Here is a 19,257-nt window from a genome sequence, read left to right on the forward strand (position 1 = left end):
GGGTTACTTTAAATATTTTCCAATTAAGTCTACTTTCAGTTGAGGTTCTACTGCATCTGGGTCAGGAAATGAAAATTTTACCATTAAATTACAAGCTGTTCTGGAAAAAAAATGCATTTTATAATAATTAATAATTTTTAAAAAATCGCAACAACAGTCATTCAATTATAGGGATACAAAAAAATAACTAGACAATAGTTATTAAAACCCTATCCTTGTGCTTCATCACGTGCAAACACCATTTAAAAACAAGTCCTAACTTCCTGAATAAACTCACGTCAAACCGGAAATCCCGCTGTGTCATCGAAGATAAATGCGTCGCAGCCGAACGGAAACTTGCAAAGACTCGGAGTGGCTAGTCTGGTGACCGTGGTCTTCTCACGCCAGTATCAGTACAAGAGCAGATGTTGAACCGTGAACGTTCCACAACATAATATCTACTCTTTTACACCCTCAGTTACTACAAGAAGTTAACATTCCCGTCTGACGCAACACCGGAGATTGACGGAATTTATTCAACATAAGAAAATGCGACCTCTCTACATTTCTTTGGTTCTGTCTCTCGCCTCAACCCTGCAGGCAGGGAGATTAAGGGGTTGCATCGAAACCGACGTCTGCACAGCCATTGTGTTCAATCAGCTGATTTTAAATGACATCAGAAATGGTAAGTTAAACGCAATTTGTAATTTGTGAACCCACCGAACGAGAAATTGTAGGTCACCTTCAGATTTTAAATTGCCTCCATATAAAAAAAAGTTGATGCGCCTAGGTTTTCAAAATCACATACGTTACTTTTTTGTAACGGCACGCGAGCACCATGCATATATATATATATATATATATAAAAATATTATATGGGTGTGTGTGTTTAACAAATCACGAAAATATGGAACATGAATATATATATAAAGGCAATGCCACGTTACTTTTCCTTTGTACCTAAGTAAAGGACATTAAATCGAAAGGCCTAGCACTACTCCTGCACCTATATATATATATATGTGTGTGTGTATTATATATATATATATATATATATATATATATATATATATAAAACATTAAGCTAAAAATGTTGCTTAATATCCATCTCTTTCCATAACTAAGCCACAAGTATCCCTAAATACTGAAATAACTTACAACGAAGGGAATTTTACATTAATCTAACCAGGATTCGAACTGTCTTTTGTCCTTGATTCAGCAATGACAGTGACTTATAGACGTTCAGCCACGATGAGAGACGTTAAATGGCAACGACTGTGCTGTATATATTCCTACCGAATACAGGTTCTGTACTTAGGATTAAAATAAGCCCATCGCCGCCATGATACCTCAGTGCTAAGCTTGTAATGACTGATTTATGGTTACTAAAACTGGCGTTACAACATTGCCCACAGCTATAGTTTTGTCTGTAATTTTTATGTCACTATTCTACATTTATACTAAAACAAAATAATCCTTAATATCGAATTAAACAGGAATAACATCTTCTTGATGGTTAAATGGATGTTACTGTCGTCTCTGTATCAGACCAAAATGAACAGGTTCGAATTGGCTGGTGTAGACGCACTTATAAGATAAGATACAGTTACTTCTGTGGGTAAGTTGGCGTTCGTGGCGGCGGGTTGTTGGGGGTGGGGTGGGGGCTGTTTGTAATCGCTCCCCGGGCCCCAAAGTGAGGGGGCCCCCCCAAAAAATGCAAAATTTAACCATTGCTGCTGTGACCGGACAAGCTAAATCCAGTGGCCCCAAAATGGCCCAGGGCCCCATTTATATTTGGACCCGAAAGTTTGGGGTCCACTAAAGGGCCCCAATTTCCAATTTTGTGAACAAAAATGTTATGTAAAAGAAATAGGGTTCTCCAGGGGCCCCCTCCCAATCGTAGAGCCCATTATAGACCTTCTCATACGGATCGGAGGAGGGTGGGTAACGCTGATTGGGGTAAGGGCAGGGCCGATGTAAGGCAATTGATTACTGCTTCACTCTGTTCTACCTCCCTTCACGCTGTTCTTCCTCCCATCACTCTGTTCTACCTCCCTTCACTCTGCCCTACCTCCCTTTCACTATGTTCTACCTTCCCTTCATTCTCTTCTACCTTCCCTTCACTCTGTTCCACCTTCCCTTCACTGTTTTAACTTCTTTTCACGCTGTTCTACCGCCCCAAACTTTGTTCTACCTCCATTCACTCTGTTCTAACTCCCTTCACTCTGATCTACCTCCCTTCACATAATGGAGTCCCTTCCGGCAATATTGATTCATTTAACTTCCTCCACATCATATCGCCATCAGAGTACATTGCTGTTATCCTCATTTTTACCAATTATCATTATGTTTAACTGGATTAAGTGGATCTTCAATTATTCAATGTACACCTAATTTTAAGAAATAAAATTTCTGAAATTTGCATTTACAAGTGCCTTTAAAACGATCCTACAGTTGCTCATATTCTGAAAATTTTCCCTGGGGGCCTTGCAGCAACCCCCCCCCCTGAACCCCCCAGCTGCTTTGGTTCGCTTCGCTCTCCTCCCACCCCATAAGAGGGGCCTCAAATGGGACTGTGCTCCCCGGGCCCCAAAATGTCTATAGGAACGCCCCTGTGTAAGTTATTTCCAATTTGAAGTGCAGTCAACATTAAGGGCTATGTGTTGATTAGTATATGAAAGTATAGAAAAGCCCCATGCAAACTAGTGTTAAAAATATCAGTCAATAGTAATATACATAATGTTTAGAAAACGTAATAATTCCTGCTTGTTGTCACATCCATTCCCAATGGTGTGTCAACTACTCCCTCCTTTGAGAGTTGTCTTAACCATCCCTTTTATTACTGGATTAAAAAAAATCTTGTCATACGACAAAAAAAGATCGTAATATTATTTCACATTATTTTGGTTTCTTAGTTAGTACAAGGACAAGTATAAAGACTCATCAGTATCTTTAAAGCGAAGACTAATATAGTCTCATACGGTTTCCGTCATGATGATATTCTGACTGCATGCTAAAGTTTTCATGTATTTTTCAGATTTGGGAGTGGCTACGGTAGACTTCAGAGCACAGTTGCTGATTGCTGCTGGGGGTGAGTTTTTTTTTTTTTTTTTTTTTTTACATGTATGAACATTTTAAGGCTTCCTTTACGCGTATCTACTGTCAATGTCACGATATGAGACTAACACTTTTACCTTTCTTTCTGACACTTTACTCAAAACTCTATATAATTTTTAAAAGTAATTTTGAGCTAACGAATGACAGTCTTATTTTCTTCGTAGACTTATAAACTTCTTTAAGGTTCTTTCCTTGATTTTTATTTGACATATGACGTCCATTCCAGAAAAGTCCCCTTTTTAATTTTTTTTAGATAGGCTCAAAATTCCTAAATAAACAGTTAGTATTCCTTTATAGCTTTTCCGACATTCTGACAATTTTGTTTCGTTACAGCTTAGATCCATATAGCCTGATGTTCATCAAGATTGCAACGTCGGCTTAATGACCTATTTGCTTTTTTGTGCTCTCAATTTTTCTTCGTTTCTGCTCTCGTGGAATTTCTCATCTGTGTGCCTCAAGTATCATTTATATCAGTTTTCGACAGCATATTTTCTACATTTATGTTCAAATTCAGAAACCAAAGACTCCGAACAGGCTCTCGTGTGGATGCATTTCTGCCAACATAGTCTAAAATTATAGGAAATTTCCTTGCAGTTTGGCCCAAACCAAATGAAATGCCTCTGGCCAACAGTCTAAAATGGGGAGAATATTAATGTACTTCCTCAACTTTTATGCTTTGAGTTGCCACACTATCTAAAGTAAAAAAAAAAAAAATAACCTTGGTAATTTGAAGAAGAGCTCCGCACATAGTTCGTGTCAGTTATATTTAATTTTTTTTTGACCGAACAATATAGAAAAACGCGTATATGAAACAGAATAGGTGAGATAACCTGAAAATTTTACGGAAATAATATGAGAAGTTTACAGTTTTTGTTCATGCTTTCGTTAATCCCCGAGAGGCTGGTACTAAACGGCGTCCCGAGGAGTGCAACATAAACAAGAGAAGGTAAATTTCTCTCACGATTTTGGTAAGTTTTCAGTTATCTCACCTCTACTGCTTCATTTACGCCATTTTCTACAGCAAATTGTAGAAATGACCAAGCTTGCCCTAGATGTGGTGAAAATCACAAATCAAATGAATGTCCTAGCAACACCTTCAAGTGCAAAAATTGTGTAAAGAAAGGTCATAGTGATACTAAACATAAACATATGATGGCACCAAGTGCATAGTATATAAGGAATGTGTGTCAAGGGCGAAAAATAATATGAATCATGGATTTGACTAATAATCTTCTATGCAATTTAATACAAGAAGAAAGCAAATTTAAAAAAGAACTAAAGACTATCCTATCCTACAGGAGCTACGATACTGACGAGAAAACACTGAGAGACAATTATCAAGTATAAGAAGCACCTTATATTGAAAACGTACAAGGGCCCGCGGGAGAGGGAATTATCCCTGTGGAGGGCTGTACATAAAACCACACAACAAGTGCAACTGTTCAGTCAGAAATTTCATTAATAAACAATTTCTCCGTGCGGAGCTCTTCGTTAGAAACACCAAAACATTATATAAAATCGACTAATATGGTTAATATAAACTTACTTCGAAACCAGTCGGCCACAGTCAATTAATACTGGCTAAACCCGACCTCCATCTAGCATGTCTACTTCCGCCGCAACCACTTGTGGCGCCTTTTCCCCTCTATAGCCCAGGACCCACTCACACCCGAACACATTTAAACTCTTGTAAACTTTGGAAGTCGTTTCTGGGGTTTGACCTACTCCACAACGGTTCACTGAGCGCTGTTATTATATGAATAACCAGAATATTGTTATTATCTCACTTCACGTTCACGTCAAATATCACCTTGTCCAGCACCCCTTAACCAGAGAGCTCTTAACTGTGATGTCAACGGCAAGGACAATAAAGTTCGGTGTTTAAACTTTGTAAGGACGCTGGTGTTTCACCCATGACTGATTATGTTCGTCTCTGTTTCAAGACTGAAAGCCAAATAAATATATATATATATATATATATATATATATATATATATATATATATATATATATATATATATATATATATATATATATATATATATATATATATATATATATATATATATATATATATATATATATATATATATATATATATATATATATATATATATATATATATATATATATATATATATATATATAATATAATTTGTGTGTATAATAGGAACCGTCTGAGAATACTTCTGAATGATAAATAACGAAGCATTTTTTACACTTAAATTTAACATAGACTTCTGTGTTAACATAGACTTATGTGCCGTAGAAGTTGCTGGAAGAACAATCTATAGCTAGACTATACTGTACGAAAACAAATCCGGGCTAAGGTGCTACGAACTTGCATGTAACAAGTTACGGCACATGATTAGATTAGTACCATTTCCAATTTGAAAACATAGGAAATGCATGAGTTGGAGGAACTGCAGAGACTCTGCTTTGCACGGCTTTAAAGGCTATGATATGATAATGATCTTAATTTATAAATATATATATTTTTTCACTTTTTTTACCTTTTGACTTACCTACGTACAGTACATTGTGCCAGCCACTTCTGCTTGACACTTGACCTTCGTGGATATCAACGTCTTTTCTTCCCAATGCCTCTTTCCTGCCATCAGTGTGGTCTTCAATAGGCTCATGTCTTTGTTTTTAACAGCTCCAAATGGTTACATTTTTACACCACCCTTCCATTCTCTCCACATGTAGGCATCATCTCGTACCACTTTGATCCATTCTTTCACCTACACTGTGCTTCCACTGAGTCACTTTTCATTCTCTTGCAACCACCCTGCTGCCTTTTCTTACTTCACATATAATTACGTATATTTGTAAAGACAACGGCCGCAGGAGACCTTATCAATAGAAATACTGTCATAGCACACAGAAGTGTGAAATAAAAAATAAATTAGTTGATAAAGAATTACGCACTGATTTATATCTAAGCAAAAATGCCAGATGCTAATATATTTTCTCTATTAGTTTTTTAAGGGAAGCATAATTGGTGCCTGTAACTAAGATTATTATTGATCAGCTTAACCTCTTGTTAATGTGTTCGTGTAAGAATTCGTTTTTCGCAACAGCAGTAAATGATCATAATGGTACATTTCTTCCATTTTCAGAGATGAGGCAGGCAATGGGAAATCTGACGGAATATCACTCTTTGAGCTTGTTCGATCAGAAAGGTTGGTTTGATGTTTATATTACTACTTCAGTCATGTTTGGGTCTACACTTCTCTGAGGAAATGTTTTATCAGTAATAGTTTCATTTTTTTTCTTCCTCCTTTATCTCCTTGACGGCGTTTTCACTATTTCAGTTATTTAATTTGTGTTGTAGTGTGTCCTGAATTTTTGTATATGAGACGATATCCTAGGACTATGCAAAAGCCATTGGTCTAGTATATTAAGATTTGTTATTTAATTCATTGCATATTTGCTTCCAAGAGGGTGAATCCATCCGTCATATCCGTGATTTCTTCATTTCCTTATTGATTAATGAACAGGGAATACGATTTTTTTTTTGTCTCATAATGTTTGTGCCTTCAACCCACCTCCTTTACTCGTAACCAAGTTTCTTTGGGATCATGTCGATCTAGTATTCAAATTTATTTTGTGAAAAAAACATTTCTTTGGCTTTTTTGAGACTGATTTCAAAATCTTCTTCATCCCAAGTAAAACAAAATTCCTTTTTCTGCATCCCCTCCCCACCTCCCATTTGTGCGCATTGCCGTATTCACTTTGAATAGCCTTACAATACACGAAAGCCACAAGTTCAAATTTCTTAGAGGGGGCCAATGATGACGTAAATGAAAATATGTTCTTTTTCCTCCCCTTTCCCAATAAAGGACTCTTTCCTTTAATTTTTTGTAATGATTCTCAGTATAAAGTCTACGACGCAATGCTTTGTTCTTCATCTCAGCATTGGAAAATTGCCACAAGGAAGTAAACAGCATAGGCCTGGACATAACCAAACTGGAGATAGAAGTGGAGACGCCCATGCTGGACGACGACAGTTATCAGAGGGATGTTTCTTCGTTGCGCAGAGAGAAAGGCACCCTCGAGGAGGAAATGACGTCTCTCCAGGCTGAAATACGTGAACTCACGAAGAGCGTGTCTGCTCAGCAGGAGAACATAGACGCCTTACTAGGAGAGATTGTCAAGTGAGTTTTCTCTCTCTCTCTCTCTCTCTCTCTCTCTCTCTCTCTCTCTCTCTGAGAAACCGGACGGGGTGGAAATCTCGAAGTTCGTAGTTAGCTTAGCTGGGCTAGCTTCCTGAGAGCGGGAAAATTTCACGGAGTATTGTTTTTATCCCCGCACTTATTTGAACATTTTATTTCATGCATTCCAACATAAGGAAAAGATCAGCAAAAGCCGAGAGTTGGAGAAAAACGACACGAACGTAACCCTGTGACCGGGATTCCCATGACGACATGCACTTTGGCCTAGATGCACCTAACCATGGAGATAACAAAAAGGTCACTCAGTGTCCGGTCAAGTGCATCCTCCGACACAAACCTCTCCGAAATCACAAGTCGAGTCAAGACATTTTCTGTCATTGCTGCTACTATTACTATTACTTCTTCTTCTTCTTCTTCTTCTTCTTCTTCTAATTCTTCTTCTTCTTCTTCTTCTTCTTCTTCTTCTTCTTCTTCTTCTTCTAATAATAATAATAATAATAATAATAATAATAATAATAATAATAATAATAATAATAATAATAATAATAATGCTTCAGTTGAAATATTTCTATTATTTTCATTATTGTTGTTCTTCATGTCTTCTTGCTCTTCATTAAATAATAATAAAAAAAACATTATTATTATTATTACTATTATTATTATTATTATTACTATTATTATTATTATTATTATTATTATTATTATTATTATTATTATTATTAATAGTAGTAGTAGTAGTAGTAGTAGTGTTATATCTGGAACAATAATTTATTTAGTAGGGAATTCAAGACGTATGACTATATCAATTGGCGAAAAGACTGAACATCTTTACGTATATATGTATATATATATATATATATATATATATATATATATATATATATATATATATATATATATATATATATATATATATATATATATTAATTTAGACATTTCGAGATTTATGAGAAAATTATGACACTCTCTGTCCACCTAAGCTGAAAGAGATCAAACCAAATCGTTAGTCTGAAAGAAAGGCTGAAAGACTCTGGTAAACAATGAAAATTCCTGACGAACACCACATAAAATACATTTGCTGACAGCTATTAATGTCTTAGGACATGTCGTGTTTCTTTCAAGCTGTGAATGTAGCTTTAACAGCGAGCAACTAAAAAATTTGTTATTTTTTTGGCTTAATAACCGAGTGAAAGGAAAACTAATGTAAGTTTAGTTTCGCAGACGGCCTGCAAAGGTATTCACTTCACTCCATATTTAGATTTTGCAAACCACTAAATTGGCTGAACGGACAAGGAATTGTTAGTTAGTCTGCAAAAACCTGCTATAGCTAACCAAGCATTCAACTTTGATCACATAATAAATTTGGAAAACAGAAAAGTGTTCAACTTTGATTACATAATAAACTTGGAAAACAGAAAAGTGTTCACCTTTGATTACATAAATCTGGAAAACAGAGAAGTGTTTAAATGTAGGCAGGTGGAATGTATTTACTGAGAAAGTTGTCTACTTTCAAGGCACTTTTTACAACTTACTCACTTTCCTATGGCTTATGGAAATGTGTAAGCCAATGATAAGTCACATATAATTGCTGATCATCTTCTTTGTCTTTCGCAGACTTGATGGGCAGTTGCCGCAGGCTGCAACCACAATGCAACAGCCGGTAGAGAGCATATGCACCCCATCGGCTTTGGCATCATAGCCAGTAGGCACTGAGACACCAGCTTGGAAGATCCACAACGATTTGGGACAGTCTGCTCACAGACCAGCTACTGTACCTGCGACTGATAATGACCCTTCTGCATGGTGTTATATTGTCCATCATTTTTGTTAATGTTTAACCTTTGAATTACGTGTTTGTTTTTTTGTCCACTTACAGCTGACCAATTGTACGGGCTCCAAAAAAGTAAATAAGCTTTAAACTGAAGAACTGCATTGTATAAGTGTGAACTGCCTGTTGTTAAGAATCTTTGTTATATAAATTTCAATGTATAATTGCCTGTTTGTACCCATTAATAACGATAGTAATGATAATGCATTGTAAGCAAGCAGTTTCGCCAGTAAATAGAAGATAAATACAAACCTCTTGTTTTGGGGTATTTGAACCACTGACCTGTAATTTGCCAGGCCATCGTTATATCCACTCGACCACAGAAAGTATCAAGTGAGAGAGATCAGTTATATTCTCCATATATCTAGTCCAACTCATTTAGTACCATCTGTCGTTGGCTGAATAAATTTCTTTCCTGGTAAATTGCTTGTCAGCTGTTCAGGTCCCCAAAGAGGAGGCTTGCCATTAATAATAATAATAATAATAATAATAATAATAATAATAGTAACTAACTAACCTACTTACATTATGAGCTCTCTCTAAAGATTAACTTGTTTTCAGAAAACGAAATTTCTCGACAAACAAGGCCTTGAGTTAATAATCATAACAAAGTAGTAACCTTTTTCTGTTTTTTGTGATTTTTCATTCTTGCTCTAAAAATGTATGTACATTTACAAATTAAAACAAAAGTTGTATCGTATGCAAAATCAGGACTCCTGATACTGATGTTACATGTTTCAACTTCTGTACCTTTCATTATAATAAGAGGAATTAATGTTTTCTGACAATACGCTGGATATCTCGGTAGACTGTTGAATTTCAGGACGAGCACAAAATATATTCTCAAATCTTCATTTTAACACTGCGGCACAACTCTGGTGCCAATTCCAAAATCACTGTAACGAGTAGAAGGACTTCTGATAAATAAGTGATCCGTACAAGTTTTATTTACGAATCCGCTGTACAAGTGATTGAAATGATTACTGTGGCGTAAATAGCAGGTTTTACTTACTGGACTGGTTATGACAACAGTTCAGTAAATGTCATTACCTTTCTAGTGAATATTTGAGTTGTACAAGTCTCATTTGCGAATTGCTGTACATACAAGTAATTCAAATGATTTTTGTAAGGTATAAAGTAAGTGTTACTTATTGGAGGGCTTTACAGTTTCCAAATTCACGGTGGTGGTCTCATAATTGCTCAGAAAACCGCTGGGTGCTCGTCATCTTAGCTGAATTTCCGGTATGTGTATCGTGCGGTGCTTTTCGTAGATAACGCAATGTACTCCATATGCATATAATGTGTCATTTGGTATATCTATGTTTTTCTTGTTCGTGGTGGCCCATTTAAGGACGTGTTGTTTTTGTTTTCTATCTGAGAGAAGTGTAGTCTAGGCCTACCCACACCCTTAAAATCAATTTCGTCTTTGATCAGTTCTGTAAGCCAGAAATTGTTGTCATTTATATCGAAATATTCTGTAATAATGCTCCCTTCATTGTCGTCATTCGTTTTTTTTTTTCCTATAGAAATAATCTTGGTCTCATCATATTATCTTACATCTTGTTCTTGGCATTTGGCGGTATTTACCTGCTAGAAACTTCCCCCAAGCATATGACCGTCGTCTGTGTGGTTCGTTGGCATGTGGAGTATCTAGTAATTCTGGCAAGGGGCTGAGTTTGCGTCCTGATTCTTAAAACACTGGGATCGACTGATCTGGCGACTGTGTTCGTCTTTCGCTATCTCTGATTTAGTACGCATGCTCAGTGGCTATATGCTCGATTACGCTATTATTTCTTTCGGAGTAATAGATTTATGCACTGGATTTTTCATCTGCCTGATTTCAAGTTTTACGTTCCCTGAAGTATGATGTGCAACTTCATTGCAGTTTCCATTAATTTAAGAATAAATCGATTCCGCCAAATACATTGTAATTAAAACACTGCTTCTTTCAATTTTTCATCAATATGTTACAGGCTTTTATAAAATTGCCTACGATTATATTGCTTGGTAGACTTAAAAGATCTTCCTTTTGCCGTGTACAAATATAATTACATTCCTTTGTCAGTGGGTGAAGAGATTCATCTTTAATCTTCCACTACTTTCTTCTTCACCTTTTTCACCACTTCCTGGTTTCGATTTCCTTTAAACCCTCATCTTTTTCCTTTTTTTATTCGGTCCCTATTTCAGTTACCGACCTTCTGTCCTACATCTCAAACCTTTTACCAATTTTTTAAAAGCTTTGTTGTTTAGCTTTACTAAATTATTCACAGGTTTTGGAATGCTTTTATTAATCCTAAATTTGTCTAAGTTTAGTCACTCTAGAAGAATAACTATCAACGTGGAAAATGTCTTTACCAAAATTACATAAAAATTTAAGGCAAACTCATCAGTCTTTACTACATAATCTTCAAATAAAACATTCATTCTGGTTATTCTCTAATGACCATTCATGGCTGTAAAAACGATTTCGGCATAGAATAGAAAGACCGAGTCACAAGGAAGGCCCTTCTTGGCACATCAATAGCCAGTGGCCTTGTTGGTAGCAGGTAAGTAGCACGAGATTGCCCGAACAGAATGAAAGATTCTCTGCTGTGATGGCAGTCATTGAAAACGTGTGGGACACTTTGGCCAAAGCTTAAAAATGGAGAATGGTAAGATTGTGGAAGCCCAGAGAAGAAAAAGACGAATTGATGTTAAATTATGGTCAGATGATTACTATGAGAAAGTCTGGCGTTCCTTCCAAGAGTGATTTCAAGAATAAAATGAACGTTGAAGCTTTTACTGAAAGCAGGATATGGTCTTCGGTGGTCGCTAGGTTTAATTTTAAAGCTTGTCCTTACTACTGCACAACCATTAACTACGCAAAACCACGTTTGCTTTCTGTAGATGGCATTTGACTTCAAATGAGAAAGTAAAATCCAGAGGAATGTTCAGTATAAAAGAAATTCCGATGAATTTTGACAGCTCATTTTTATCTTTTTTGGAATATAACCATAAGATATGAAATAAGTGGATGAGATACATAAATTTGTCTCGTTTCGAGAAAAGTAAAAACAGAATAACAAATTACGTTTAATCAGATATAATATTCGTGCAATGATCTCCGTGCGTCTTGGACTTTTAGTACTCCCTTTTCGTGTTTCTTCCGGAAGGAATTCTATAGTTCTGGACTTAAGAAATTATTTTTTACGAATAGAGTGAGGCAACCTCTATTTATGACTGAATATATTTAACAGTACTGTGTTTAAAAGGATAATTAATTGCAGATAGAAATGTGCGGATTTTAAGTATCTACATAAAACGAAGTTAGCCCTTGAACCCATTTTCTTTTATAATACAGTAAGTAGACTTCAGTGTGCAAGCGATGCTTTGCCATTGTAAACAAGATTTTTGACGTTTGGTGATTGTGAAATTCGATTGGCCTCAAACGATGACAGTGGGTAAGTGTTGAAGTTAATTTTCCTTATAAATGTACTCCTTTATTTGTTGCATGATGGCATGTGTGGATAAAATGTATAATCAAGTAATACCGACCAGTATTAACTGATCTTTGGCAGTCGTGATCAGAGGCGCGACGAAAGTGAGTCATGACAAAGGCATCGATGTAATTGTAGGTCTTAATTGAGACGAATTTCTACTGTTGGTGTATTTAGTCTTCACGAGAAAACAATAGATTATGTTAGCGGAAAGGAAGAATAAAGTTTTCTAATTCAAGAATCCAGCACAGGCCTAATTCTCTTAGGGCGTGACACGATCCACTTTTCCTCATACCAGAATCCAGCCCCGCCTAACCAGTTCGATCTTCGATTATTGGGTTACTCCTTTAACTCATATTTTGGCATATATTTTGAACTGACAATGGCAAACCACAAAACTGTGTTTGAAAAGGTAGTCACGAGTTAATTTGGCTGAGTGTGAGCTAAGTTTCAGGGGTGTGTCCAATCTAGCTTAGTAGCTTAGGCTAATATAGCTTAGTTAGCCTAGGCTAGGCTAATGCCACATGAATACTTTTTCAGTTATTTTGGTTTTAATGGAAAATATGTCTTCCTTTATCATAAACAGGTTCAGGCATAGGTGTGGTTGTGGTTTCTTTTAATTTTTAACTGCAAAACATTGTACTGTGCTTGCTTAAGTAGCAAAAATCAGTATTTAACTCAAATGAAAGAAAATCATCATAGATTTAAGTTAGCCAATTGAGTACTGTGTAAGAAAAATTACCAGGAGGAGTTAATGATTATAAATTAAATGTTTCTTAATAAATATAAATATATGACTAGATGAGGTAGAGTTGTTTTTGTCACACTCATTTAAACAGGCTATTTTTAAGAATGTACCTAACCTAATCTAGGTTAGTCTGGATAATGTTGCCAAAACATACTTTAAAAATTGAGAATGGCAAAATGAATTATCCTAGTATTCCTCTACAGTAAATGATGTTCCTTTCTGTATCCCGCCAGACACTGTTTAGGCAACATTTGAAAAGGCAAACTTGGTTATTGTAAATGTCGGCTAAATTTGGGATGTGAAATGAAAAAGAGATTTGATGGTGCGGTATGTGTACACAACCATAAAACTATATAAAACTTTCTCATCTGTGTCACAGTATTCTTTGCCATGAAACTTTACCCATGGAGAGTATAGTACTGTTTTAAATAACTTTCAGGTAACCATCCAGTTTAATTGGATGCTGAAATTTAAACCTCTCTCTTTTTTCATCTTAAAGCTTAACATGGCTGGTGCAGGTATGTTTGCATCCAATCGGATAGAAGAAAACAAAGTAGCCTAGAATATTGTTTATAGTTGAATTTTTACAGTTTGAGCTGAATATTCTTTCAAGGTTTATGCTCTTGTGTTTGTTTGTTTGCTAATATAAATACTTGTTTTACATAAGCTAAACTATCACCCAGTTATTGGAACAGGCCATAACTATAGTTGTAATTATTCAGTAAGCATTAGAGCATGTTATGTGAATGATATGTAGTTGGTGAAGAGCTTACAGTGTTTTGTGGACTTTCTTTCACTTGGAAACTTTGTGGAAGTGCTGTTATGGTTCTACTTTTGGGCTATAATTTTTATGCTACTTTAAACCTATTTGTTGGTACTTTATTGAATGAACATTTTTAAAAGTTTTTATAACATAATGTTTGGTTATTTATATCTTATAGTTTGTTACTGAATGAAGTGAAGAGGCTTGCCAGTATTGTGTATAGGATTTTGTGGTTATCCTTATGTATCCCTGAATTACATAATCTCCTCCTTAATAATGGTAAATATACATGTGCTTGAAACGCCTGAGAAGATATGCTTTTAGGTTCATGTCTTCAATGACAGATGACTCAGGTTCCTTACATTCATTTATTCCTTACTTTAACTTGGCCAGTATCATATGAGGATGTTTTTATGATATCTGGAGAATGTTTAGTGCAGAATTGTATTATTACTGATACCATTGGCAGATGTTTTCCAGTCTTCATCCTAGCTAACAGTCTTTACCTTATGTCAGTTGTTGTGAGTAATTCAGGAGTAACAGAAGGTCATATTGCTAAGGTGAACTTATTTCTGCTGGTTTTCATGAGCTACTCTTCCTTGCAGTTCATAGCAGTATTTTCTCAGTTTAAAAATGATGAAGTGATTTATAAATGATGAAGTGATTTGGGCCAATAATTAATATGAGTCATCTCATTTGATTTGTGCAGTGGACTGTTCTATGGTAGAAAGGTGTGCATCTGTTACTGATTTCTTTAAGGTTGATGCCATGGACTCTGTTGGCTTGAAGTTTGTCTCCAATTTAGTTCCTAATTTATTTGAATCATGTATGGTAAATATTGTATCTTTATACATAATTTTACAGTGATGTATTAAAGCTATCCAAGGCACCAGTTCCAGGTGGATGAGCCGTACTGTAATATTTCTTGTTCATGTGGGTGTTTATTTCTTCTTTGTGGAAATAACTCATTGTTATAATTTTATCTCTGTGTAATTTGTAATGTTTGACACTCGATCAGGTTAAGTATGCCATATTCTTAAATCTGAACCCAATTTACGTATCTGTGGGTAAAGGTTGACACCGAATGTCAGTACTGTATTGTAATTAGTGTGACTGTTACATTTGAGGGTTTACTGTACTAATTTTAGAGGAGTTGACTTCTTTCAGCAGTCAGATGTTACCCCCGGAAAAAACTGGTCTTATTAGTAGGTCTTACATAGGGTTTTTTCCTGTAGTTTTTGGTGAAATATTTACAGACATTGTACAGTAAACCCCCCATATTTGTGTTCTCACGATTCGCGGACTCATGTATTCGCTGATTTCTCTGTGGAACGTATCTACCATTATTTGCAGAAAATTCACCCATTCGCGGTATTTTTCACTGAGAAATATTCGCTAATTACTGTATTTTCATATCATTTTCATGACTAAATGCACTTTTTGTGATTAAACCACTAAAGTACTCAGGTATAAGCATTTTTAGAGGGTTTTCCTTGCGTTTAAACTCTTAAAATAGGCAGTTCTAAGTGTTTTTAGAGGGGTTTTAAGTATTCGCAGATTTTAACTATTCGCAAGGGTTGTGGTACATGTCCCCTGCTAATACGGGGGTTTACTGTACTTGATACAATCTTGTAGAGATATTGCAACTTTAATAATGAATTTAAGCCTCTTTACTGTTAATCCATTTGTTGAGGATTGTTCATTGCTGCCTCTATCAGTATTGTAACTTGTATTAAATTAAAACATTGTTATTGTGGAATAGCTATGTGATACTGCACAGAGCCAGTAGGCAAGATGACTTAACTTGAGGAGACAAACTTTTCGTGAAATTTTGAGTACCAGTACTCACAGCAGGTAATTTATTTTATCTACAACTTAGAATTTTTAAGGTGTCAGTCACTTGCTTCCTTTGCAAACTGATCTTTTTATAAAATACAGAAAAAAGTGCAGTTAGTATATTCTTCATACAGACATGTGCAAAATATTTTTAAGAATGATTGTTATGTCTCATAAAGTGTTGTTTACATGCTTTAATCAAGTTATGGTACGTTATCAGAACCCAGGATCTAGAATGAAAACGTGCAGATATATGAGAAGAATTTATGGTTAATTTTGTGGCCATTAAGGATCAGCATGAAGGCCTTTGTTGTTTATCAAAGGGATGGGGGAAATATAGAAAAGGAGGTCCTGGGAAGCTGCTGTATGAAGATGACATCATTTAATCTACAAAATCAGGTTTTATAAATGTTTAAAAGAAGGAAGAATGAACTGAAAAGAGAGAAATAAAAAAACATTTCAGGAAACCCTGTCAGGTGTCTGGAAAGGAAGCAAAGGAAAAGTTCAGTTGGGACGTTGTTAGAGAGGTTTATGGATGTATTCCATACTGTGTATTTCGTGAAACCGATGATGTATTGAATTAGCAACGCCCTAAATGTTCAAGAAGAGCAAATTGTGAAAAGTGGCAAGAAGAATGTCATATTGTAGTGGAAACGTAGGCCATAGAGGAAGTTGAACATTCATGTTACCTTGGTTACATGCTTGATTATGAAGTTGGTATTAAGAAAAATAGCAGCTACAGTTCGAATGAATTAGGAAGAACACTGCTTTAGTAAAGATGAAAATTATATGACTCATGTATAAGGCCTGTACATAGCCTATGTGTAGTGAAGACTTGGATACTTAAAAAAGAAGTGGAGATTTTAAAAGATGCCTGATTATAAAATGCTGAGACCCATATCTTGAGTGTTTTTGGAAGATTGCACTACAAATGTGGTGTCCAGAGGCTGAAAACAGACTGAGTTCTCAATAACTGAGATGTTTAGACACCCAGTGGTAAGGGGTTGGGGTAGTAGTTAGTCAGAAAAACAGTAGAAAATAAAAGGCCAGTCCAGTAGAAGGGCATCATTCAGGGAGGAAAGGCATAGATGAAGACCTTAACCAGATGAGGATTCAAGCAGAAATTACACTATCCAGAAGAGTGGAGAGAACTTGTTGAACATCTGACCTTCTTAAGGTAAAATCTGTTGCAGCATCAATAATGATGATGGTTTCCTTTCGGTGACTGTTTTAGTAGGAAATTTTTAGCTCTTCAAGTTCTACATATGTATGCTTACTTTCATGTGGCAGCTTACTGTTTAAAAAAAAAAAAATGAACTTGAATTTTAGTTATGGTCTGTTCATGAGAGCTGTGATTTTGTGGATTTTCAGTCTAGTTATATGTCCAGTGGTGTTTGGCTGTGTACATTATAGATTATAAAACTATGATATTTTGTATTCGTCCTTTATTGTTTCACTTTCATCAAATTGATTTTGCATGTTTTTTTTTTGTGTCGAGATTCCATACTGTAGTTGTGTGGTTAGTTAAACTGCTATTTATTAATCAGCATGGAATAATGTGATGAAATTTTTCATGAATATTATTATAGCTTGCAGAACAAGGAAGGCATACACTGTGTTTTAGTAATTCCTTTTTTTCTGCAAGTTCTAATCTTTTGTGATATGATACACTGAAGTGTGATTATTCCTAGTAATTTTTTGCATTGCTTGAATGTGTCTGCTTATTGCTGGAACTGGAACAAAATATTTTTAACTTCAAGTGAGTAAAATAAAGTTTAGAATTATATTGGTAAAATTATGCACTGAAATTGTTTTTGGATTTGGAGTTTTGAAAACCATAATTTAAATTGCATTCAGCATTATGTATATTTATGGTTTGGAATGTGGTTGCAAATGTGCTGTATATTTTGGTAATGACTGCCCAGAACTTTTAGAGGTGATGTGATGTGCTTTTATAGGTTCGATTCTTCATAGCCCTGTAAAGTTATATATAGAACAAATTGTGTGTTCGTTATCAGTTTAAACTCTGATAATTTTATGTTTACAAGGCAGAAATTTATGTTTACATTTTCCTCCACCCAAAGCTCAAACATACAGCATTCAGTCGTACCAGCATTCTTTCTTGCTTTGCAAAGTTAGTATTTTTGCTTTCCATGATATTTAATAGTGATAACATTAGGATATTTAGCAAATAATTTAGTCATGTGGAGGATAACGGGAATGCCAATCGACTGCCTTCATTTAGTCATGGAATTAGTAAGAAGTATAGATTGTGGAAGAAAATTTAGTCTTATCCTGGAGATGGCAGTGTCATTTTCTTATTTTTATGCTGATTTACTTTTTAGTAAGGCTTCAAAGCATAAAGTATTGGGTGTTCTTTGTGGTAGTGGTTGTGTGCCCTTAGGGCTAAGGGTCACTAGTCTCCATCATAGGTCAGCTCTTTTGGTTATTTGATCAGGGGGTTACTGTTACACTAAGGTCTTACTGTCCTATATTATTCAGCCATTTCTTGGAAGAATCGGGATCACTTCATATGGAGATAAGAGAATTAAAACATCCTGCAAGATGTTGAAAGCATTGTTATTGAAATCTGAAAGAAGTGAAGTCCAAGATCAGGGGTTGCTGTACTACACTTTACGCATTTGTTGGAAGAAGTTAACTTTAGCGAATGTGAATAATATAGGAATTAGAACATCCTGATAGATACTGAAAACATTGAAATTGAAATCTTACCAGAGGTGAAGTCCACCTTGATGTATAAATTGTGATGAAGGCTGTACCATGCAATATTTGTTTCACAAGCCTCGTAGCAACAAATGAAAGAATTGAAGAGGAAGAAGTTGATCATTTCAGTGGGCCCAATAATGAAAGGCACAGCAGGGAATTCTAGAAGACGGACAGGCATATTCAAGAAAAGATAGTATCTAGGGCAGAAAAATATCAGTTTTACATAATGCATAGGATCTCCTAAATGAAATGCTTTATGCTAGGTAGATGAAATCGATTCGGGTATGTAATAAATGGTTTTATGATACATTTTGATTCCAATTTATTTCATATATTGTTTTTGCAGTTTATATCATATATTGTTTCGGAAAAATGTGTGACTATTACTTATTTCTTGATATTTCCCTTGGTCAAACTCTAAGCACCTCACGTAAATAAAGGTGGCCCTTCTTTTCATCAGAATAAAAGTACTTATGCAGATAAATGAGGGCATAAAAGAGCAGTGCTGAGAAAAGTTGTAAAGTTTGTAAGTAAAAATAATCTCTCAGTGGCATCATTTTGTGTAATGATTCTCAAAGTAGAAATGTGGTGTGTAGATATGAAGA

At 35.4% G+C, this 19,257-nt stretch overlaps 2 protein-coding genes across 3 annotated transcripts in view; both read left to right on the forward strand.

The window, feature by feature from the left end:
• Nucleotides 1–306: 306 nt before the first annotated feature.
• LOC136854601 (uncharacterized) lies at nt 307–11,376 on the forward strand. Its single transcript, XM_067131058.1, has 5 exons — nt 307–664; nt 3,017–3,070; nt 6,219–6,281; nt 7,016–7,256; nt 8,889–11,376. Exons 1-5 carry the CDS (start codon nt 529–531, stop codon nt 8,971–8,973), a joined length of 579 nt encoding a protein of 192 aa, XP_066987159.1. The 5' UTR covers nt 307–528; the 3' UTR covers nt 8,974–11,376.
• A 150-nt stretch (nt 11,377–11,526) lies between these two features.
• stmA (Protein EFR3 homolog stmA) overlaps nt 11,527–19,257 on the forward strand; it is a 170,961-nt gene continuing 163,230 nt past the window's right edge. The window contains exons 1-2 of one of the 2 annotated variants that reach the window (XM_067131056.1): nt 11,527–12,542; nt 13,826–13,844. In XM_067131056.1, coding sequence (XP_066987157.1) covers nt 13,832–13,844 — 13 coding nt within the window. In that variant the 5' untranslated portion in view covers nt 11,527–12,542; nt 13,826–13,831. The remainder of the gene's footprint in view (nt 12,543–13,825; nt 13,845–19,257) is intronic. The other variant, XM_067131057.1, reaches the window with a different exon arrangement.

This window comes from Macrobrachium rosenbergii, chromosome 29, assembly GCF_040412425.1.
Source record: "Macrobrachium rosenbergii isolate ZJJX-2024 chromosome 29, ASM4041242v1, whole genome shotgun sequence".
NCBI lineage: Eukaryota > Metazoa > Arthropoda > Malacostraca > Decapoda > Palaemonidae > Macrobrachium > Macrobrachium rosenbergii.